The sequence below is a fragment of the Marmota marmota genome, unplaced genomic scaffold, assembly GCF_001458135.2.
Source record: "Marmota marmota marmota unplaced genomic scaffold, marMar, whole genome shotgun sequence".
Taxonomy (NCBI): domain Eukaryota; kingdom Metazoa; phylum Chordata; class Mammalia; order Rodentia; family Sciuridae; genus Marmota; species Marmota marmota.
The window spans coordinates 21690265-21714558 of NW_026000221.1; the positions used below are offsets into that span (position 1 = coordinate 21690265).

General features: G+C 39.8%; 3 protein-coding genes across 3 annotated transcripts in view; 2 read left to right on the forward strand and 1 right to left on the reverse strand.

The window, feature by feature from the left end:
* Mt4 (metallothionein 4) overlaps nucleotides 1-6825 on the reverse strand; it is a 43260-nt gene extending 36435 nt beyond the window's left edge. The window contains exon 1 of the mRNA XM_015488805.2: nucleotides 6695-6825. The gene's annotated coding sequence lies outside the window, so the exon portion shown is untranslated. The remainder of the gene's footprint in view (nucleotides 1-6694) is intronic.
* The window catches only part of Bbs2 (Bardet-Biedl syndrome 2), a 26166-nt gene extending 2012 nt beyond the window's left edge, over nucleotides 1-24154 (forward strand). Inside the window, exons 2-18 of the mRNA XM_015488479.2 lie at nucleotides 4-121; nucleotides 4511-4738; nucleotides 8185-8310; nucleotides 8526-8588; nucleotides 9423-9500; nucleotides 11198-11302; nucleotides 11384-11470; nucleotides 14369-14504; nucleotides 14738-14877; nucleotides 15745-15889; nucleotides 15975-16146; nucleotides 16509-16638; nucleotides 18723-18854; nucleotides 19350-19487; nucleotides 20106-20218; nucleotides 22804-22952; nucleotides 23684-24154. Coding sequence (XP_015343965.1) covers nucleotides 4-121; nucleotides 4511-4738; nucleotides 8185-8310; nucleotides 8526-8588; nucleotides 9423-9500; nucleotides 11198-11302; nucleotides 11384-11470; nucleotides 14369-14504; nucleotides 14738-14877; nucleotides 15745-15889; nucleotides 15975-16146; nucleotides 16509-16638; nucleotides 18723-18854; nucleotides 19350-19487; nucleotides 20106-20218; nucleotides 22804-22952; nucleotides 23684-23790 — 2167 coding nt within the window. The 3' untranslated portion in view covers nucleotides 23791-24154. The remainder of the gene's footprint in view (nucleotides 1-3; nucleotides 122-4510; nucleotides 4739-8184; nucleotides 8311-8525; nucleotides 8589-9422; nucleotides 9501-11197; nucleotides 11303-11383; nucleotides 11471-14368; nucleotides 14505-14737; nucleotides 14878-15744; nucleotides 15890-15974; nucleotides 16147-16508; nucleotides 16639-18722; nucleotides 18855-19349; nucleotides 19488-20105; nucleotides 20219-22803; nucleotides 22953-23683) is intronic.
* On the forward strand, nucleotides 12568-13297 carry LOC107144850 (prothymosin alpha-like). Its single transcript, XM_015488709.2, has one exon. The coding sequence runs from the start codon at nucleotides 12771-12773 to the stop codon at nucleotides 13101-13103; it is 333 nt and encodes a 110-aa protein (XP_015344195.1). The 5' UTR covers nucleotides 12568-12770; the 3' UTR covers nucleotides 13104-13297.
* Nucleotides 24155-24294: the final 140 nt, after the last annotated feature.

Sequence of the window (24294 nt, forward strand, 5' to 3'; positions counted from 1 at the left end):
GAGCCGCCGCCGCCGCCACCATCATGCTGCTGCCCGTGTAAAATCAGCCCCCGCATGGTGGCTAATAGGGCGCTACGACGGGACTCACCCGTGCCTGGCGGCTGCCACCCAAGCGGGCAAGGTAACCGCTCCCACCCGCTCGGAGCCTGGGCCCGGCGTCCCCGAGACCCCGCCTCTCGCGCCGGCCCCGCCCCGGCCCGGGTTGCCTGGCAACCTGTCGTAATCGCAGCGTAGGGTCCATCCTGCCAAGAGGAGTAGGGAGTTCTGATTGTTTTCTGATTGTCAGGACATTGGTGGCGTGCCTGGACGAAAAAGGAGCTTAGGGAAGGGAAGTCTTCAAAAGGAAAAGGGCTTGGCTAGGATTAGCTCTAATAGCTGACCCTAGAATCCAGCCCGGAGCCTCTGCTTGTCGCTTGGAACTCCTTGCACTCTCACACTGGTTGGGAGAAGAAAGAGAAAGGCCTATAGATATCCCTGAATTAAATTCAAGTTGCTCTTTGTGTGTGTGTGGTCCTGAAGATGGAAATCAGGGCAGGCCCTGTACCACTGAGCTGTATCTCCAACCCTCAAATTGCACTTTTGATCCTTGCCCAGGTACATGCAGAGTTTTCCCCATAATATATTAGCTAAGCATTATGTGCTTACATATGTGCCAGATACTCTGCAAGAGACATGGTCATTCAACAGTCATCAGACTTCAACTGAACACCTCTGTTATGCTAGATTCACGGATGAAATTGGAATTCCTACTTTAAGAAAGCTTAAAGTGTAGAAGGATGTCAAACAATGTATAGATCAAAGCCCAATATATTGGTGGAGCCATGCTCAAAATACATGAAATACAGGGTAATACAAGTACAAAACCTTATTACATTAATTACCTCAGCATCTTTGCTACAAGATTAAGGGTAGTAGCATAGCACAGATGTGGTGGATCCTGGCTCCATTAATTGCTTCATGACCTTTGGCAAGGTACTTTGTAGTAATTTAGGGTCATGAGGATTAGATAAGTTAATACATGTAAAACACTTGTCATATAGGAAGTGGTCACTAATTGTTACCTGTTATTTTCTTATTGTGATGCCTACCTTGCTGATTAGATAATTCAGGGAGGTTCAAAGCAGCGCCTGAAGCCACTCAACTGGAAATTGGTGAAATGAGATTATAGTGCATGTTCTCTGACCCAGTGTGCATTTTATAGCTAACATTTATGTAATGATTTATAGCTTTCACAACATTAAATAAAAACTTTAAATACATGTTTTGTTACATCATATGATATATATACCTTTGGATACATAAGTAAAGAGTAGTGATTCCCTTCCATTAAGGAGTAAAGCACTTAGTGCAGGGTCTATACATGACGTTAGTTGTGGGAGGCATTAACGGATCCCCAAACGAAATTCACATTAGTCCTGCTGTAGGTGAACAGTGCCTAATTTGAAGGCTTATCATGCTTGGCAGAGTTCTTAGCTTTTCAGGTGCAGTGGTTAATGTGACAGACAAGTTTCATCCCTCTGGAGTCTATTACCAGAATTACTTGTGTGTGTGCGCGTGTGTGTACATGGGAGGGAAAAGAAGTGGGGGATGGGGATGATAGGAGCTTGCTATTTTAGATGGGGTAGTCAGTGAGGCCTCTTATAACATTTGATCAGAGATTTGAAGGAGATGAGGAGACAAGCTCTGGATATGTGGAGTAAGTGCCTTGCAGGCAGAGGGAGTAGCGAGTGTAAAGGCTTTGGTGTGTTCCAGGATGCAAGGAGGTTGTGGGGATGGAAAGGAATGCCGAGGCCCTGAGGTGAGCAGGGCCAGCCTTGCAGGCCACTGTAAAGACCTTTGTTTTTATACTGAGTGGGTTGGGAAGCCACTGAGGGTCTCAGTAAAGAGGGTGATAGGATTTGCTTTATGTTTTAGGTAAAGTGATTCTGACTGTCTGACTGGTATGTGGAGGATGTACTGGGGACGCAGGGAGTGTAGAGTGTAGGAGTGGAAGCAGGGAGCCAGGCAGGGGTTCTGTGGAAGCCCTCACATTAAACTGTGACCTGGAGTGGGAGGCAGGGACACTTGATTCTAGGACTGTTTATGAAGATGGCAAACAACAGAGGATCCCGTGCTCTGTGTAATTAAGTACTTTGTTTTTATAACTTTAAATAAATCTGGAAAGTTCTAATCTTTTATATTGAGACTTAAAAAATAATTGGTGATATCTTATGATTCACATAACATGTAAATGTAGTCTTTAAAAACAAACATTCCTGGCAAGGCTAAAGCCTACTCTGACTACTAGGGCCTTCATTTCTAGAAACAGAACTTTGTCATATCTTGGCCTGAGCAATCATATTTTATTTATTTATTTTGAAAAACTTGTTTTTTTTTTTTCCATTATCTGGGTGTGAACTTGTGATTCTCCTTTTTAGCCTCCCTAGTAGCTGGGATTACAGGCACATGTCATGGCACCTGGCAAAGGGTATTTTAAGAAGGGGTTCCTTGCAATATGAACTTAGTGTTTTCCTCTGGGAACATATTTTCCCTCACCATAGAGCTGGTGGTGTGGGAGGGATAAGTTCAATTTACCTTTCCATCAGCTAGAACAAATGATTTATGAACTTCAGCCAGTCCTTTAAGAATCTACAAAATAGGGAGTAGTCCATTTGTTATGTGACTGAGCTTGGCTTTTCCTTGTCTGAAGGGACAAGTAGTTCTCCCTGGGCATTCGTATTTGTGTGTGCAGAGAACAGCAAGAGAGGAACAGGGAAGAACTCTGACTCTTTGGATTCTTGTTGACTCTTGGCAAAAATCACACTCCTTCCATTCTGGTTAACAGTGAATGTGGGAGCCAGGAGTAGTGGGGCAACCCTGTAACCCCAATGGCTTAGGAGGCTGAGGCAGAAGAATTACAAGTTCAAAGGCAGCCTTGGTAACTGAGCAAGTCCCTAAGCAACTCACGGAGATCCTGTCTCCAATTAAAACATACAAAAGGGCTGAGGATGTGGCTCCATGGTTAAGCACCCCTAGATTCAATTCCTAGTACCAAAAAACAAAACAAAACCCAATAACTGTGGGTCCCATAAGTTCTTTCTCAGCAGATCTAACTAATAGAAGACTGCAAAGATTCTTCTGTTCAGAACTCTTATAAAAGGAAGTGTGATGTGGTTAGAGCTTGGGGTCTAGAGTGTGACAGGCTTCATGTTTTCACCCTGTCACTCATAGTCTTGAGACCTTGGGAAAGGACCTTCTTTCCTCTGACCTTGTCTGTAAGTTAGGGGTTGGTGTGAGGATCAAATTCAATTAGTGTTTGCAAAAGCATAATCACACAAAAGAGAACACGAAGGTACTGTTCAGCAGCTGCAAATGTTTTCTACATGTTTCTAGTCAATTCTTTTGAAAATTATTTTTTGTTGAGTGTGCTACTTTGTGTAGTTAATAATTTAAAATTAATACTCTTTGGATTTATATCAAAGAAATTAAGTATTTATTTAAAATTAGTGAATTTGAGAACCAGAAAGAGCCCAAGGGATTTCTAGTCCAGTGGCTTCCATCCTTTCTTTTATTGTATTGGCCCCCATGTAGTTTTTTTTTTAAACAAAAACCTTTATTTTATTTATTTATTTATGTGGTGCTGAGGATTGAACCCAGTGCCTCACACATGCAAAGCAAGCACTGAACCACTGAACTATAAACTTAGCTCCATTTTTTTTTTTTTTTAATTTTGAGACAGGGTCTCACTGAATTGCTGAGGCCAGCCTTGAACTTGTGATCCTCCTGCCTCAGCCTTCTGAGTTGCTGAGATTACAGGTGTGTGCCACTGTGCCTGGTGACAAGACATTCTAATATTTAACAGCTTTTCACCTCAAACCCAGTTACCTATCTTGAGAGTAGTTTCACCCCTTCTGAGAATACATTTTTTCTATTCCAAAGCTCCTTTTCAGAGATGAAACCCAAGGAGGTTGAATGACTTACACAGTCACTCAGATGATTATATTTATGAAATTGAACCTGTCAAGTTTGATATCTTTGGGCAAATTAATTCTCTGTCTTACTAGTACAGACGATGAAAAACTCTTCAAGAAATTTGATTTCTATGACACAGTTTAAGTTCATAAAACATTTTCAAACTACTAGACTAGGTTAGAAAGTAAAGTTATTAGGTGTTTGTACAAAGTATACTAAAAGAAGTGTCTGTTCTGCTTTCTGTGATCTTTTGGGTGTGTAACAATCCTACTGAAGCTGGAAGCAGCTGCCTGTGGGTGGATGGGGGAAAGGCTGGTCTGTGAGTGCTGAAGTGTCCTGCCCTGGTGAGCGGCCGAGCCTTGCCTCACGTGTTCTTCACAAGGCCAAGAACCTCCAGATTTCCATAGTTGATAATGACTGAGGGTTACCATGCACAGAACTGGGTGTGAGCATTCTAAGTTTTGTGAGAGATAAAAGTGACTTGTTGTTAATGGTGATATCTGTTAATAACCTAGTTTTTTGATATTTTAAGGGAATGTAATTAACTGTTTTTGCTTAGGTTTTTATTCACAATCCTCACACACGGAGCCAGCATTTAAGTGCATCCAGAGTCCTCCAGAGCCCCCTGGAGTCTGATGTTTCTCTTCTCAACATTAACCAGGCGGTCAGCTGCCTGACTGCAGGAAAGCTGAACCCTGAGCTTGGCTGCGATGTCCTTTTGGTGGGGACACAGACGAATCTTTTGGCTTACGATGTCTATAATAATTCAGATTTGTTCTACAAAGAGGCAAGTATACCCTTTATAACCATAAAATTCCATTACCCAATGCCCAACAGTTTTTATGCTTGAAGGAGATCACGTGTTTATTTTAGTTTGCTTATTTTGTGGCTGTTATAGTGGAGTTAAACAACACAGGGAGTTTTCTACTCACATCTTTCTGTACTTGGAACTTATTTGGTCATGGTTGGAATCACTTGGTGACACTCACCTGGTCTCTAGAGGTTCATCTGTGACAGCACCATCTTTCAATACCTATTGAGAATTCAGCCAGGAGTGGAAGCCAGCAAGCAGGTCTCCTGGTGGCCTTGCGTTGCAGTTTAGTACAGTAGTTTGTAGGAGAAACCCTGACTGTAGTCTGCCATCTACAGGCTGCTACTACTTCAATACCCAAAATAACTCATATTTGTTATAGGAAGTATAGGGAAACAAAAAGGAAAAAAAATCCCCATAGTTTATTGACTCAGAAGTAACATTTAGTTCTTTGTTTATCCAGGTATTTTTGTTTAGTATATGTAAGTACACCTTTTTTTTTTTTTTAACAAAATGGGATCATACTATATACATGCAACCTTTTACTTTATTTTTTCCTATAATAGCTTTATTAAAATATAATTCACTCACCAGATAATTTACCTATTTAATAGGTACAATTAATTGGTTTTTAGTTTATTCTGAGTTTAACATCCATCACCACAATCAGTTTTCATCCGGTGATTCAACTCAGGCCTTGCACATGCTAAGCAAGTGCTCTACCACTGTACTAGATCCTAACCCCTTTTTTATAGCTTTAAATTTTTTTTTGTTTTTTTAGTTGTAGTTAGACACAATACCTTTATGTTATTTATTTTTATGTGTTGCTGAGGATTGAACCCAGTGCCTCGCACAAGTTAGGTGAGTGCTCTACTGCTGAGCCACAACCCCTGCTTCTTAACCTCTTTTTTAAATTTTATTTTGAGACAAGGTCTTGCTCAGTCAGGCTGGCCTTAAACTTAACAATCCTCCTGCCTCAGACTCCCGAGTAGATGAGATTACACGTGTGTGCTACCATGCTCAGCAATTTTAAACATTTTTTATTACTTCCAAAAGAAACAAACCCCATACCCATTAGTAGGTATTCCCATTTTCTTTTGACTTGCTAACCTTAGGCAACCAGTAATGTTTTCTGACTCTGGAAATTTATGTATTCTACACATTTCATAAATATGGAATCATATAAGATGTGGTCTTTTGTGACTGGCCTCTTTTTCTTAGTATGTTGTTTTCCAGGTTGATACATGTTGTAGCATCTACCAGTACTTCATTCCTTTTTATGGAAGAATAATTTTTCATTGTATGTATATGCCACATTTTATCCATTCATGAGTTAATGGGCATGTCAATTCCTGGCTATCTAGTCTTTTCTTTTATAATTTATTAGGAACATCTAATACTGTAAGGTCTACATATCATTCTTTTTGATTACTATAGGTCTATATATCATTCTTTTTGATTTTATAGTATTTCATTATGTTAATATATATAATTTATTTTACCTGAAATTTATTACTGAACATTTATGTTATTTTCATTGTTTATCTGTTATAAATATTACTAAGATAAGCATATATATTGTCACTTTTCTGATTATTTCCTAAGGATAAGTTCCTAGAAATGCAAATGCCTTTTTTATATTTTTTAAGGAGATAAGGTGTACATATAGTGAAATGCATAATCCTTAAGTTCAATGAATTTTGATCCCTATAACCAACATCCCTGATAAAAATGTAGAACATTTCTGTCACTTAGAAGATTGTTGTGTCTTATTCCAGCCAATTCCTGTTCCTCATAGACAATCACTGTTCTGATATCTGTTGGCTTAGACTTTCCTGTTCTGAACTTCATACACATGGAATCATGTAGAATGTACACTGGTCTCTGGCTTCTTTCACTCAACATACCTGCGAGAGTTGTCCATTGGCTTACCTGATTGTGGAGACTGGCAAGTCCAAAATCTGCAGGGTGGGCCAGCAGGCTAGAGATCCAGAAAAGAGTAGATGTTGAAGCCCAAGTCTGAAGGCTGTCCGTGGGCAGAATCCTTTCTTTCTTGGAGGAGGTCAGCCTTTTTTCTACTATTCTTTCAGTTGAATGGAGGAGGCCCGCCCCCATTATGGAGACTGACCAGCTTTATTCAGTCTACTGATTTAAATGTTAATCTTCTCTTAAAAAAACCCCTCACAGCAATATCTGGAATACTGTCTAACCAAACATTTGGGTACTGTGGCCTACAGATGTTGATGCATAAAATTATTATCACAAGGACTCAGCTTATAGTTGAAGAATCAGAACAAATTAAAGATATAAATGAAAAAAAGAAGAAGAAACACAATTGCTGAATTAAAAACCTATTTTAATGAGATTTTTTTGATAGAGATTGTTAAATTACTTTCTAGAAAGGCTACTATTTTTCTACCCTGCCCTTAGAATATAAGAATATGTATTTTAATATATTCTAATATATAGAATGTATATTTATATTATATATTGATATTATATATATTCTAATATATTCTAATCAACAATGGATATTATTGTTCTTTTTCATCATTTCATCAAAGAAAGTGAAAAAGGATATATTGAACATTTTTCATGTTGGTTATTAGTATTTTTTTCTAGTGAATTTCTTTTTTTTTTGACTTAGGTGTTTACTATTTTCTTATTTGCCTTTTGTTAAAAAACAAAACTTTAAATATAAATCTTTTAAATATAAATCATTTAAAAATAAATCTTGTATGTTACAGTTAATTTTTTTCCAGCTCATTGCTTATCTTTTAACTTTTTCTCCCCCTTTGCTAACTTGCCATTTAACAGTTTTAATTTCTTATGATGTCTTTCTTTATAACCAGTCTCTTCTTTATGTTTTTTCTGCTTAGTTTTAACATAAGTAAGGATTATTTTCCTGTGCAATAAACAGAATTTACAAAGTTGTCTTTGATTCTTCCATAGATAAGGTATGTTTATGTAATATATTCAAGAATTCTGGAGAGTTGGACTAGAGGGGTTTCTTTTTTTATTATTATTTATACTTTCTAGTTACTTTAAAATGAGAAAGACTACTAGTAAGAGAATTGGGCAATAGTATTAAAAATATTTCCATCCAAAATGGTAAAATAAATTACAAAATTTGGATATTTAAAAGCATTGATCCTCTAGAGAATTTGTGCTCTAGAACTTGGTGATCCTGGGGAGCCCTGGATTATTGTAGTGTCTTATGGTGTGAGAGCAGGGCTCTGAATTGACCTTGGCTCTCTGCTCATCCTTGCAGAAGCCACAGTGGCTGCCTAGTCAGGAGACCATGTGGATTCTCCCAAGTGATGACAAAGGAATTTGAATATTTGAATAAAAACACAGGTGTATGTTACCTCCAATGTGCCTGCACATCACTGTATTTGAGATTATGTGTCTTGTCTTCTTAGGTAGCAGATGGGGCAAATGCCATTGTACTGGGGACACTGGGAGATATTTCCTCTCCTCTTGCCATTATTGGTGGAAATTGTGCTCTGCAGGGTTTTGACCATGAAGGAAATGATCTCTTTTGGACGGTATGAAGAACTTAACATTCTTTTTGGCATTTTTACTTTTAATTTTATTTAACCATTGACTGTACTAAATAATAAAACATAAAATAGAACAAAATTTGTAATGTTTCACAAACATTAAAAAAGGGTGGTTTGTATAATCCTCCCCTTCATATTGCTAGTATATTTTGATTGAATTTTTAATAAGATGATTTAATGATTTTTGGTTTCATTTTTAGGTTACTGGAGACAATGTTCATTCCTTGGCCTTGTGTGACTTTGATGGTGATGGAAAGAAAGAGGTATGTGAGGGAGAAGATGATACTTTGTATGTTGAGCTAAATAAGTTGCCCCTGATGGTGACATTAGTGTGGAGAGAAGTCTTAGTTTTTCATGCCTGATTTTGGAGCTCTGTTACCTAAATGATGAACTTACTGGCCTCATTGGTCTTTTTCCTCTCTTTTGAACAATAAATCACTTGTCAACTAGATTGAACAGTACATCTAATACAAAGGTCATGGCAATTGATCAAGGAAGTTTTAAAAACACAGGAGAGAGAAGGCAGAACAGTTAGAGGGGAATCTGTCATATTTAAAATCTTGTAAATTGCTCCTGATGTTCTGAAATCATATTAATAAGTAGTTTTCAATTTTGGCCCACTTTTTCAGTAATATAAAAGTTTTAGAGATTGTTTCTTAGCTTTTTAAATTATTCTAATAATTACTCAAAATTAGCTTCTCGAGCAGTCAGTGCATGTGAAGGGCTATTTCAGGCACTAACTTAGTCCTCTTGTCCATGGACACTTGGCTCTTGTGTTTGAAACAGGGTCTCCCTCTGCAAGCAGGGAAGGTTGCTGAACTAGGGAACATTTTGAAGTACAGGGTAAAAGAACATGTCTGGCAAGATGTGCCTCCCACATGGAAAGATAAAATGTAGAGTAGCTACTTTTTCTTCACTGAGTCTGTTGACCCTCAACCCTGCCATTAGAGAGGATCTTCTTGAGCATTAGATTATTGGAGGATTGGGACTCTTGGATGGTGGTAGCAGCAAAGTAATATGCAATCTTTGTTTCATTTATGGGAATTTTGCTGTGTTCATTTCCTGAACTAAATGTATATGGTTTCCCCTCACTTTAGCTTCTTGTTGGATCTGAGGATTTTGATATCCGAGTTTTTAAAGAAGATGAGATTGTGGCAGAAATGACAGAAACAGAGGTAAGAAGTACCACCTTAGCCTTGGGCAGATCAAGCAACAAACCTAACATCAGATGAGGGTGCCAGGGCATCTTTTTACAGTCCAGAGGGTTTTAGGATAAAAACTTATTTAATCATACTATATGCTTTATATAATCACAGTTATTAAAATGTAAACTGATAGCTATGGATAGAGAAGAAACGAAGGAGAGAAATTAGTGCTACAAGTAGTGGTGTGGACAGGTGTGTCTGTGCAAGGCTCCTGTGGTATAAATATGTGCTTTTCCAGAAGGAGGGTCCTTACTGTTCATTAGGCTCTTGAATGGACTCATAACCTCCCACTCCCTAGAACCACCCCAAACAGCTGGAGAGTCACTGGCCTGAAGGTGCCGTGTCCTCCATTTTTGTATCTCTTTCATTCTAATTTACAGTAAATCTTTTCCCATTGGTAGAAGTCATTCAGTTTTGCTTTCTTTAGATTTCTGTTGTTTGTCAATACTGGGTGTGAGGAGAGTGTAATTCTTTGAAACACTTTTCAAGGAGAGGAGACCTTGAAATAGAGCTAGAGATTAGCAGGAACTTGTTGCCCCTCAAGTCCACAAAAGAAAGAGCCAAATGAACTAAAGAAATACTAAAGGATCTATGAAATCTGGGGCTGAATTTATGAAAATATGGACTTTATAAAATTGTTCATCTGTATAGCCAATTTCCTCTCCTCTTGGTTTGGTTTTGCTTGCCATTCAAATATCTTTTCCCAGATCAGCAAAATCATGATTCATTTGGCAGTTGAACAGTGCTGAGTATTGCCAGGAGAATGCCTTGAGCTAAATAATTCTGGATTCCTACACAGTACTTCGTATTCAGAGTTAAGTGGAGTGGGTGGTTTTGTAGAAAAGCTGTAGGTGTAAAGGAAATTACATAACTATTCTCTGCTTTATACAATTTATTTCTTAATATCTCTTGTATTAGGGCCAGAATTAGAAAATAGATCTGCAGGATCATAGATATCATTAGTCTTTGGATTTAACTTGAAAGTATAATTTTGTTTAGTATCTAAAATTTTATCCTTTTAAGGATGTTAAATCCTTGTTGTAGTCCTGTAACTATTTCTGTATAATACGTTCTGTATATTGTTACATACTATGCAAACCCACTTACTCAGATTTTCAGTTTTGAAAGGATTATACTTATTTTACTGCAAGCAAACAATTATGTCATAGAAAGAAAAGTGTAAATGTAAAAATTAGTCAATTGTAGATTAGAATTATTTTTAAAATTTAGACTATAGTAGTAACTATTTGTACTGGGGTTGTGGGTCAGTGGTAGAGTGCTCGCCTAGCATGCCTGAGGCACTGGGTTCATTCCTCAGTACCACATAAAAATAAAATAAAGGTATTATATCCACCTACTTGTGATTTGCCTTAGCTTCCCAAGTAGCTTGGATTACATGTGTGCACACTACCACACCTGGCTCATATTCTAGTTCTTGTGTACTTGAAGTATATATTCCTTTTGGGACAAGGTCTTTCTAAGTTTCTTAGACCTCACTAAGTTGCTGAGGCTGGCTTTGAACTTGGGATCCTCCTGCCTCAGCCTCCTGAGTCTCTGGGATTACAGGTGTGCACCACTGCAGCCAGTGGCATATAGTTTCAAAAACTATACTTCTTATTAAATTGAACCTTAACAAAAAGATGTGGTTTATGTGTTATTTTTTGCAGATAATCACTTCTCTGTGTCCCATGTATGGCAGTCGATTTGGTTATGCCCTTTCCAATGGCACAGTTGGAGTTTATGACAAAACAGCTCGATACTGGAGAATAAAAGTAAAGCCAGCTTCTGCTATTCATGCACTTTATATTTCAGTGTCAGAGACTTCTGTACTAATTATTGAAATTCCCTTTCAGTCCAAAAATCATGCCATGAGTATTCATGCTTTTGACCTTAATTCTGATGGAGTGTGTGAACTGATAACCGGTTGGTCGAATGGGAAGGTGAGTATAAATTAGCGGTTTGTGTGTAGTTCTAAGTAATAACGTTGTGATAAGGGCTGCAGACCTAGAATTGTAACACGGAAACAACCCTGACTTCCTTGGCTGGGTTTTCAGATTTAACCTCCCAATCTTTCCACACTTTTCTTCCTGCTACATAGTGACTATCCTTTTAGCCTTGTAAGCCCTGCTTGAGAAAAATCTCCTGGGGGGTTCTTTCTAAATCTCTTCTTTGAAAGAAGGAAAAGCCATCAATCAGGTTGCCTGTAGGTATAGGCCAGTTGGGGGGGTGGGGTTAATCACTTAGTAATAATGAACTGTCTAAATAGCTCTTTCCTAATAAATCTTTAACACTGACTGAAAACTTAGAATTAATGAGAAGAATCAGGTTAGCATATTGTTTTCCCAGCTATCACTTCAAAGTAAAACCCCTTTTTCTTTCTTTCCTTTTTAAGCTCAGATCAGAATTTCTTAGTCTTTTGGCAAGTCCAGATTGTCAGAAACTGTCTCAGGAGCTGCCAGGTCTCCATGGATACTGTGCCCTTGCTTTCTTCTCTGTCAGTGTTGGGCTGCCTGGAGGGGATCAGCTAGTTCGTCTTTTGTCTTTCTTTCTCTTTACTTTGGGCCAGCACCTCCAGTCTTTCTGTGGTGTTACATAATGAACAGGTTCTAAAAAGTTATTAGGCTGTTCCTGCTCTTCTTCTTGGGCTTGTCCTTGGTGTGGGTATTCAAAATCATAAGTGAAGGCTGTGTCATTGTTTATTAAGAAGTAAAAGTCCACAAAATGGATGTCTTAATTTATGTGGGCTGTTTTAACAAAATACTACAGATTGGGTGGCTCGTAAAAAGCAGAAGTCTATTTCACATAGCTCTGGAGGTTGGGAGTCCAAGGTCAGGGTGTGGCAGATCTCTGGTCTGGGAGGGCTGCTTCCTCACGGTTGGTTTTCTTCTTATTGTGGCCTCACATGGTGGAAGGGGTGGAGGTCTTTCAAGGACTGTCATGAGGGTATTGATCCCAGGCATGAGGGCAGGCAAATTTTGGGGAGACACAAACATTAAAACCATAGGAAAGTACTATATTCTGGGAGAATATAAATTATGATTGATTCAAGAATTACAAAACTGACTGGCTGCTCTGAAAAGCCATCTTTGCATTGTTCCTGGGTCCAGCTCCCCTCTCGCCGCAACCACCTCCGCCGCGCGCCTCCACCTCCGCCGCGGACTCCGGCAGCTTTATCGCCAGAGTCCCTGAACTCTAGTTTCCTTTTTAACCCACTGCATCGGATCACCGGCGTGCCCCACCATGTCAGACGCGGCCGTGGACACTAGCTCTGAAATCACCCCCAAGGACTTAAAGGAGAAGAAGGAAGTTGTGGAGGAGGCAGAGAATGGAAGAGACGCCCCTGCTAATGGGAATGCTAATGAGGAAAATGGGGAGCAGGAGGCTGACAATGAGGTAGATGAAGAAGAGGAAGAGGGTGGTGAGGAAGAGGAGGAGGAGGAGGAAGGTGATGGTGAGGAAGAGGATGGAGATGAAGATGAGGAGGCTGAGGCAGCTACGGGCAAACGGGCAGCTGAAGATGACGAGGATGATGATGTTGATACCAAGAAGCAGAAGACCGATGAGGATGACTAGACAGCAAAAAAGGAAAAGTTAAACTAAAAATAAAAGGCCACCGTGACCTATTCACCCTCCACTTCCCGTCTCAGAATCTAAACGTGGTCACCTTCGAGTAGAGAGGCCCGCCCGCCGGCCCACCACGGGCAGTGCCACCCGCAGATGACGTGCGCTCTTCACCACCCAACCAAAACCACAACGTGAATTTGCAACAGGGGAGGAAAAAAGAACCAAAACTTCCAAGGCCCTGCTTTTTTTCTTAAAAGTACTTTAAAAAAGGAAAATTTGTTTGTATTTTTTATTTACATTTTATATTTTTGTACATATTGTTAGGGGTCAGCCATTTTTAATGATCTCGGATGACCAAACCAGCCTTTGGAGCGTTCTCTGTCCTACTTCTGACNTTCAATTCCAGGTACCACCCAAAAAAAAAAAAAAAAAAAGAAAAAGAAGTTACATGCATACATACCCTGGACAAGGAGTAGTCTGTGACCTAAATAATTTTTTGGTTGCAAAGTTTTCCCTAGAAGAATGTATACGAAAAGACAAAATAGTGAATGGCAGTGTCATTGAAATGACACTGGTTGCTCTGCCAGATATTCCATAGCTAGCCTTTTGTTTATGACACCGGTGTCCTTACCTGGGCTTAAATCATCATTTTGAGTGAGCATCCATGATTGTTCTTTAGATGCCTTTGCTTCTGATCAGTCAGTTATTTATTTGATTTATTCCTGGGAGGAAGAGAACAATGAGGATAGGAGTACTGAGTCTGGGCAGTTGTGTGGAAGAGGACGCTTCACAGGGTCGTTGCAAAAGGTGGTATGGGAGGGGGACTAGGTGGTATGGTAGGGGACTGAGTGGTATGGTGGGGGACTGGCCTCGCTTGGCGTTTATACTTCAGATACAATGATATTTCGTATTCTTGGATTTCACGAAGGTAGGATTTTTATAGAGAGCTGACATGTGCCCTGTACCTATGTGCCAGGCCCTCTTCAAGTGCTTTACACGTGCGAGTTCTTTCTGGCCTCCTTAGGACCCTGGGAGGTCTAGGTGCTCTTCTTTCCCTCACGTCTGGTTATTGATCTTCACATGAGACCAAGCACAGAATGGCTAAGACACAAGGAGAAGCAGTCATGGAGAAGTCACAGACTTCGTGGAACACTTTAAAGACTGCTTGACTGAATGACCTCTAAAGCTGGGTTTTATTTCAAAACCTTGTGCTGCTGATGGTGGTATTTTCAAACGGTGGCATAAGTGACTTTAAGTTCCTGTTTTATTTTTAGGTTGATGCTCGAAGTGACCGAACTGGGGAGGTCATCTTTAAAGACAACTTCTCTTCTGCCATTGCTGGTGTGGTCGAGGCGGATTACCGGATGGATGGCCACGTACAGTTAATCTGCTGCTCAGTGGAAGGGGAAAGTAAATTGAGTTGGGAAAAATTCTTGAAAAGTCACTTTTTCAATTTGGTTGGGTCAAATGCCAGGAAATTCTACTCTAAAGTATTTATGCTGAGTTTTAATAAGTCCACATCAGTTGGGAAGATGAGAATTTCAGTTTTTGGTTTTTAAGAGCAACTAACTGATGACCTAAAAGTAGATGTGGCTGTACCTGGGGTGGTCCTCCGTCCAGTGAGTGTTTTTCCCTCTCTTCAGTCCGGGGCTACCTGCCAGGCACCACTGAGATGAGGGGAAACCTCATGGACGGCAGTGTGGAGCAGGACCTGATCCGAGAGCTGAGTCAAAAAAAGCAGAATCTCTTGCTGGAACTCCGTAACTACGAGGAAAATGCCAAGGTAGGGCCCTGGGAGGGGGAGGCAGAATCTGAAATGCCGATACTGACCCTGAGGATTGGCAGGTGAGGAGAAGGACCGGGTCAGGGCTGGCCAGGGTGCGGGCCTCCTCCTGCCTGTCTGCAGAAGTGCAGGTTGCATCAGCCTCTCTGCCAGCGCCAGAATGACGAGGCCATGCATCTGTTGATCTAGAAATTCCACTTTCAGGCAGGTGATCTGTAGAAACATTTGTCAGGTGAATAGCTGGAAGCAACTGTTTATCAGTGACAGGGAGTATGTGCTGGGGAATTAATAGCTGTTCAAAAAATGAAGTAAATATATCTGGACTGATATGGAAAGGTATCTGGGTGTTATTAAGTGGAAAAAAAGCAAAAACAATATGTATAGAGTGTTTCTTTTATCATTTTTAAAAAACTATACATAAATTGATAACTAAAAAATACGCGTGTGTGTATCCACCAGCCTGGCTGGAGATGAGCGGGAGTGGGCTCTAGTTTATCCTGTCATATGTTACTGTGCTGGAATTTGGCCTATCAAGTGAGTTTTTTTTTTTTTTTTTTTGCTGCTGGGGTTGAACCTAGGGCTTTGTACATGCTGACATGTGCTTTACCACTGTCATTTTAAAGAAAATGAAAAGCATGTAAAAGGAACAGTGAGATGCAGGGGACCATAACGACAGAAAGGGCAAAGGGATGGGTGTTTCCCACAGGACCAGGTGGGGCAGAGGCACCTGAGATGAGTTCTCTCGTCCCTCAGACTCAGGAGTAGATGATGGGGAGTCTGTCCTTTGAAACCAAGCAGCCACATTATTTAAAATCGACATTAGTTCACTGTTTCAGTGACAGGTTTTGGTGGGTGGGTGTTTCCTAGGCTGAACTGAGCAGTCCACTGAATGAGGGCGATGGGCAAAGAGGCATAATCCCGGCCAACACCAAGCTCCACACTGCGCTCTCCGTCAAGCTGGGGACTGAGAAGCAAGCTGCTCACGTGGAGTTGTGCATCTCCACTTCCAATGGTGAGCCGGTGTTTGCAGTGGGCTGCCAGGTGCTGGTGCCGTCGCGGAGCAGGGCTGGAGCAGCTGTTTCTTCTCTTCCCTGCAGACACTATCATCCGGGCAGTGTTGATTTTTGCCGAGGGAATTTTTGTAGGTGAAAGCCACGTGGTACATCCGAGCGTTCACAACCTTTCCAGCTCCATCCGTGTCCCAGTTTCACCTCCCAAGGATGTCCCGGTGGATCTGCACTTGAAAACCTTTGTGGGTTACAGAAGCAGGTGACCCTTTACAAGTCACTTAGAGGAGGGCAAGGTTTTCCATTGTGCAGGCGTCCTCTGGGGCAGAGAAGACATTTGGTGGTTCCAACCCCCAGTTAGTGTTTCCCACAACCTATTATTTCCCTAATTTGAAATCTTTCCAAATTAGGAAAGTGCTGAGAATCAAACCCAGGGCCTCATGTATGCTAGGCAAGCACTCTACCCCTGAGCTACGTCTCCAACCCCTAACGTTTTATAAATATATTTATTTGGGGCTGAGTAGGTATGTGGCTCAGTAAAGTGGTCACCTTATTTTCTGGACCTTGTGCTTTGAAATAACACTACACTCAACACTTCTCTTGTGTTCCTTTGCTTGGCCATAGCACCCAGTTCCATGTATTTGAATTGACAAGACAGCTTCCCCGATTCTCTATGTACGCACTGACCAGCCCAGACATCGCCAGTGAACCCGTCAGCTATGTTAACTTTATCATTGCCGAACGGGCACAGAGGGTAAGTAACTTGTGCTTTTCTTCAAATTGGAGTCCTTTACATGTTACTTTGTAGAAAGGGGGAAATTATATGAATTATGTTGGTAACAGCAAACATTATTTGAAAGAATTATGTAGTGTGGAGGCTGGGATTGTGGCTCAGCGGTAGAGCTCTTGCCTAGCACTGGCGGGACCCAGGTTTGATCCTCAGGATCCCAAAAAAATAAAGGCATTGTGTTGTGTCCATCTACACCTAAAAAATAAATATTAAAAAAAGAATTATGTATGTGATTTGGCTTGTAACGTGTAATAAAAATATTGCTAAAGTATCTTCTTTCACTTTGAAAAAAATACATTATTTGCATAATCCTTAATTACAAATGAATTCTTAACAGTTCTTAATTTCTCTTCTTTCTTTTGTTATGGTCTTAGTGTGTTTGTCTTTTTTTTTTTATATTTTTTAGTGGTAGTCGACACAATACCTTTATTTTATTTATTTATTTATATGTGGTGCTGAGAATTGAACTCAGGGCCTCATGTGTGCTAGGCAAGCTAGGCAAGCGCTCTACTGCTGAGCCACAACCCCAGCTCCAGTGTGTTTGTCTTGACTTAGTATTTTGAGAGGAACTTACATCAAGATGCAAAGAGAGAAGCTGGGTGTCCTGGTGTGCACCTGTAGTCCTCGTTAGGGGAGGCTGAGGCAGGAGGATAACTTGAGCCTAGGAATTCAGGGCCAGCCAGGGCCCAGTCTCTTCAAACACACAAAACAAACAAACAACAACAAAAGATGGAGAGTGGGACATGGAGTTGGGAGCATTGTTTGGGGTTTAAGTGCTACCTTTTTTTTTTTTTTTTCCTTTTATGTGGGGCTGGGGATTGAACCCAGGGCCTTGTGCATGTGAGACGAGCACTTTACCAACTGAGCTATAGCCCCAGCCCTTAAATGCTACCTTAATTAAATTTTAAATAATCTTGGGAAGTTCCCCTCACCAGCCTGAGCCTCAAGTTCCTTATCTGTAAGTGAAGGTGTGTTGTCTACCACTCAGGGCCCCTGAGGATACATGAGTGGTATGGCGATGCCTTATTAAGTTGAAAGGACTAATAAACAGACTTCAGCTGTGGCCAGGTCTCAGAATTCTTGGTGAGGCTTTTTAATTACATGGATTCTCAGGCTCCTGTGTTGCCTGTGGAATCAGAAACTCCATAGGTGGACTCTTCCAAAGGCATCAAGGGATTCTGACATGGAATCTGTGTTGCAAGCCACTGTAAAATATTCTTAACACTAAAACTCCTCATGTGCAAGTGTCCTGTGTTTGAGTTGTGTGCGTGTATATTCTTCACTTGAATATCTTTTTTTTTTTTTTTTTTTTTTTGAATAGAGTAGAGGGTTGGGATTGTGGCTCAGGGGCATGAGTGCTTACCTAGTATGTGTGAGGTCCTGGGTTCGATCCTCAGCACCACATAAAAATAAATAAATAAAATAAAGGTATTGTGTCCAACTACAACTAAAAAAATAAATATTTAAAAAAAGAAAGATCTCATCATTAGTTTAAAAAAAAAGAATAGAATGGAATAGTTTTAAGCTGATTACATTGTCCAGGATACACCCACAAAAGAGCTGTTGTATAAACAGAATTAACACTGTACTTCTGTCATTTGTACGTTGCATTTAAGATTTTGTCTAAGTAGAGAATACTGTAAAATCATGTCTTCTGGGGGTCAGACATAATCATGAATGTTACTTAAGAATATGTGTGAGAGCCGGGAGTGGTGGGGCCTGTCTATAATCCCAGCAGCTCAGGAGGCTGAGGCAGGAGGATTGTGAGTTCAAAGCCAGCCTAACAAAAGCAAGGCACTAAGCAACTCATTGACACCCTGCATCTAAATAAAATATAAAAAAGGGCTGGGGATATGGTTCAGTGGTTAAGTGCCCCTGGGTTCAATCAAAAAAAAAAAAAAAAAGTAAAATGTGTATAAGGAGGGAAAAGGGAGTGTGATCAGTGTTCTCTTGTTAGGGATGAGGTATTTAAACCGAGGGAGAAGTTTTCCTTCTGTAATGACTGTACTTTAAAAAAATGAAGTTTGTTTAATTCTGCTATTTTTCAGATTGCTATATGGCTCAGCCAGAACTTTCTGTTACCAGAAGACACTAACATTCAGAATGCTCCATTTCAAGTATGTTTCACATCATTACGAAATGGCAGCCATCTCTACATAAAAATAAAACCTAGTGGAGAGGTACTGTTTAATGTCAAGGTCGTTCATAGATTTCTCATGTGCTTTTTTAACCACTTGGTGCAAAGTGAGGCGGATGATTTCAGTGCCAAGATCATAAAACCAAGTGTTGTAACATAGTCTGTTAGTATTACCGTTGTAGACCCTGGGGTATAATCTAGAAGAGTGGTTCTCTGTCTCCCTCTTTCCTTTCCTTCACCCCTTTCATATACATTTTGGGTAGGGTTGGGATTACAGATGTTCATAAAAGCATTTTTTCAGTCTTTGAATAGTCTTATCACTTATTTTATAGGGCTAGAGGATTGACTTTTTAGCTACCCACAGGAAATAAAAAATGTTTATAATTTCCTAAAGGATTAATAACCCTTATCTCATTCATTGCTACATATAAATATATGCTCAGAAATTGTGTTAACTATGGAGAAATTCATGTACTGATTCAGCCAAGTTTGCCTGTTGTCTGAGGATGCTAACCTGGCCTGTTTTTTTCCTGGATAGATCACAGTAAATACTGATGATATTGACTTGGCTGGTGATATCATCCAGTCGATGGCTTCATTTTTTGCTGTTGAAGACCTTCAGGTAGAAGCAGATTTTCCTGTCTACTTTGAGGAGTTACGAAAAGTGCTGGTTAAGGTGAGGGTGCCTGGTGGCTGCATCTGTGAGAATGTGGTTTCTCCTAGTTTGGAATGTTTCGGTTAATGAATGAGGCCACAGATATACTTACGTGATAATCATGTTCTAAATAATTCTTGTAAAAAAATTGAACTAGTATTAGTATTGGAGACTTTAAAGGATTTCTTTTATAAGAGTAGGTGGCTATCTCTTGACCACCCTATTTTCTTTCTTTGGTTTAGGGGGACACTTTTAAAAATATACATCATATTAACATCCTCCTTTGCTAGCTCTTCATCTTATCTGGTTATATCTTCTTTGGCCTTCAGTTTATTGCTTTCCAAAAACCCAAGAGCAAACCAAGGAGGATTGTGATTGTCCCCAAAGTATAAAACCATTCTCACCTCAAATCCCTTAAATGTCTCTGTGTGTGTTGCTAGGCCTCAGTGCTGAAACACTTGTTGAAGAGGAGATGAAATGTTAGGAAGTATTATTGCGATTATGAATATATATGAAAATGGTATGAGTGGTCAGGGAAAGAAAAGGGCCTCTGCATGTAGTGGGTAGTGTCTTCCCAGTGTGTCTAGTTTTCAAGAAGTTTGCAAGACCCTTTTAATTCCTGATGTTCATGTTCTCCAGGTGGATGAATATCATTCAGTGCACCAGAAGCTCAGTGCTGACATGGCTGATAATTCCAATCTGATCCGAAGTTTGCTGGTCCAAGCTGAGGATGCTCGTCTGATGAGGAACATGTGGGTATTTGTCTTGCAAGATGAAACATGTGAGCAATGGAATAGCAGCTCCCAGATGCTGGGGTGGGGAGGGGGTCCTCGATTGATACAGTGACTTTGGAAAATAACTTGGCATTATTGGTAAAGATGAAAATGAGTATGCCCTAGGACCCAGAAATTCTGCTTCTTGTATATATCCTAGAGAAACTTGTGTACATATAAACTAGGATATTTATATAAGACTATTCATAAAGGAATAAGAATCCTATATTAGTCTGTTTTCCATTGCTACCAAAAAATACCTGAGGCTGGGTGGTGTATAAAGAAAAGAGGTTTATTTAGCTCATAATTTTGGATGCTGAAGTCCAAATAGTATGTCAGTAATTCTGATGAGGGCCTCTCTGGCTGTGTCACCTAATGGCAGACGGCCTCATGCCAGGAGTACCTGCAGGAATGAGATCACATGGAGAGAGGGGAAGCCAGAGAGACCAGGGAGGGGCCAGTATTGCTCTTCTATAACAACCCTCATGAGAGAGCTAACCAGGGTTCCACGAGAACCACCTAGTCCCTTCTGACTGAGGGCAGCACCACTAATGACCTTGTACTAGGCCTCACTTAATAAAGGTCCTACCAGCTATTAACATCGCCACACTGGGTGCCAAGCTTCCAGCACAGACCTTTTAGGGACACAGATTATATCCCAACCACAGCAAATCCCAAAGTGGAAACAGTCTGAACTAGCCTCGGCAGTGTAGTGGATAAATGTGGTATATTCATACAGTGGAGCAGCGAGAGTGGGTGAGTGTCCCTGGCACAGAGCATGCCCAGATCTCACATACTGGATACTGAAAGAGGCTTAAAGAACATGTACAGAATGCTGATTTTTTGGCAGGGCATACTGGGGATTGAACCCAGGGGCAATTCTGCCACTGAGCTGCATCGCCAGCCCTTTTTAAAATTTTAAAAAGTTTTTAAGACAGGGTCTTACAAAGCTGCTGAGGCTGGTCTTAAACTTAATGATCCTCCTGCTCATTATTCTGAGTCACAGGGATTACAGGTGGCACCATCATGCCCGGTGCGTCCATTTATATCGTTTGGAAAAGGACAAAACTAAACTATATTTCCCAGGAAGCATACATAGATGATAAGACCATAACAAGGGACTTGGGATGCAGCTCAGAGATAGAGCGCTTGCGTGGCATGCCATGAGGTCCCTGGGGTTGATCCCCAGCACTGCAAAAGCATAAAGGGAGAGAGGAGGAGTATAATATAGTATTTTCTTCTAGGGAGGAGAAACTGTTTACAAAGAACAAGTTGGGAAGCTTCTGGGATGCTGGCAACATCCTGTTTCTTGACCTCCTTAACAAGCGCTTGTTCTCTGAATTTTTCTGAATATGTAACATTGTACAAAGTTAAAAAAAAAAAAACAACAAATGCATGTTTAGCCTCTCTCTTGCTAAGGTGCAAAATTCATCTTCACAGTGAAATGTATTGAAGCAAATTCAGTAGAAAATGAGTAATAGGTGAAGTTTATGCATCTATTTTAGAGGTGAAAGTTCAACCAGGATGTTACTTGTGCTTTTTTTCCTGAAAGGCCTGAATTATTGATAAATAATTAAAATAGTATTGCTCCGAAGTAAATAATTTTTAAAATGATTGTATTGAGTTGAAAATTTCAAACATACAAAAGTAGATTGAATAATTAATTATTTCCTTTATAGCACCCACTTAGCTTCAGTGGGCACCAGCTCTGGGCCACTGTTCTTTTCTCATCTCTATACTTCTCTCTTTCCTTCCCAGGCACTGCATTATTTTGAAACAAATTCTTGACATGGTCTAATTTCAGTTATAAATATGTCAGGCAGTAGGCCTTAAAAAAATATGTGTAAAAGGGGCTGGGGTTATAGCTAGAACACTCACCTCACATGTGCAAGGCCCTGGGTTTGATCCTCAGCACCAATTAAAATAAATAAATAAGTAAATAAAATAAAGGTATTGTGTCCAACTATAACTAAAAAATTAAAAAGAAATGTATAAAAACCCCAATGCCATTAGCTCACTTGGAAAAATAAAAAATAATTTCTTAACGTTAAAAAAGATCCAGTCAGTGTTTAAAACACTGATAAAAATATGAAGATGAATCTGCTAACAATATTAAGAATAGGTCACTTTTGAATAATGAATATTAATTGGATCCTGAAATATAGCTCATCACCCTATTCACAGCACTATGGACTCAATAATTCTTAAATTTCTAAATCTAGAACAACCATGGACCAGTCACCAAGAAAGACCACTTGTCTTCTATTTATATGGAACAAATAGGATATTTTGATGGAAACTTCTCAATGTTTTCAAAGCAAACTTTAAAAACTGCCTCATTTTAATTAAAATACAGCTAAAAATGTGTATTCTCTCTTTTTTTTAAATGGAACTAAGACACTGACAAGTGTTTCTTTTTCTGTGGTATTGGGGATCATCACATCCTGGGGCCTCAAGCATTCTAGGCTGGGGCTCTGTCACTGAGCTGCACCCCCAGCCCTATAGGGATTTCTAGGCCCGGCACAGTAAGATACAGTGATGTTAAATCATCTTGATTTATACAGGAAAACAATGAAGAATCGCTATATGGAACTCTATGATCTTAATAAAGACTTGCTAAATGGATATAAAATTCGCTGTAACAATCACACTGAACTATTAGGAAATCTTAAAGCAGTAAATCAAGCAATTCAAAGAGCTGGGCGTCTGCGTGGTAAGTCTTTTCTCACAGCACTGTAATTGTACTTTTTGGGGTGAGGATCACTGAATATGCTGGTAGCTTCCCTAACTCATTTTGGGGCCTAGAGTAGCATACCCTAATGCTGCAAAGGCGGCTCATCTCTTGAGCTTCTGTCCGTTGCTTGACATTAGTCTTCCAAAGGGAAAGAATCCTTCAGCTCCTTTTCTAAGATCTTTCTGCTTCCTCTAAAGAAAGACCTAGTGTTTATACCCCAAAGGACTTAAAGACCCAATTGGAAACAGAGACTGAAAATTAATGAGTTGAGTATCCAACTTAAAATTTTAGAAAAAGAACAATAGAATAAATCAAAGGAAGCAGAAATACAGCTAGATTTATATCTGAATTCTGTTTTGGGCCAGTGCTTTGACATCTTTATGATCTTACTGGATGGACGTGAGCTTTGATTCTTTTCTACTTTAGGTTTTATAGATTTGAGATGGTCTCTAGGTTTGTTTTGTGACCTATTCTTAATATTGTTAGCAGATTCATCTTCATATTTTATCAGTGTTTTAAACACTGACTGGATCTTTTTTAACGTTAAGAAAAAACACCAAGATTACGGTTTTAGGGAGCATAAATTAGTAAAATTTGTTTATATGACTCTTCTCTACCCTAGTTTTATGTTGTTTTAAAACTGGCCTCTACTTGCTAATTCCACTTCTATTGTCTCGGGATATACTGACTTTATATTCCTTCTCATACAGTTGGAAAACCGAAGAACCAGGTGATTTCTGCTTGTCGGGATGCTATTCGAAGCAACAATATCAACACCCTGTTCAGAATCATGCGGGTGGGGACAGCTCCTTCATAGAGAGGAGGAAATAGGGAATAAGTTTCTGGACAGAAGGTTTTCCCTAACACTCTAGGTGGGTATGCTTTGGGTCACATCCTGGTGAACCAGGGTGCTAAGGATGCAAACAGCCTTGGTGAGCTATACAGGCTAAAGACAAGGCACTGCATCTGAGAACCATACTCCTTTTCTGTTTTTAGATCAATTGTACTTGCTAGATCTGTAGGAAGGAGGGCAAGTACATTTTAAATGTCAGGGCTTCAGAGTCCAGTTTTTGTTTATGTAAAGTCGATATATATTATGTTTTTTCCCCTTAAAATTGTAATTGAATTTGTAATTTTCAAATAGATTATCTACCTTTTCATTAAAATTAAAACATATTGGACTTGGTTGTTGACTGATTGCAAAATAGTATCAGAATTACAAAAGTCATTTGTATTTGGTGGAGAAGAACAAAAAATGTAGATATTCAATTTTTTTAATCACTGAAAGGTGAGTGTAAACCAATCTATATTAAAGAAGAAT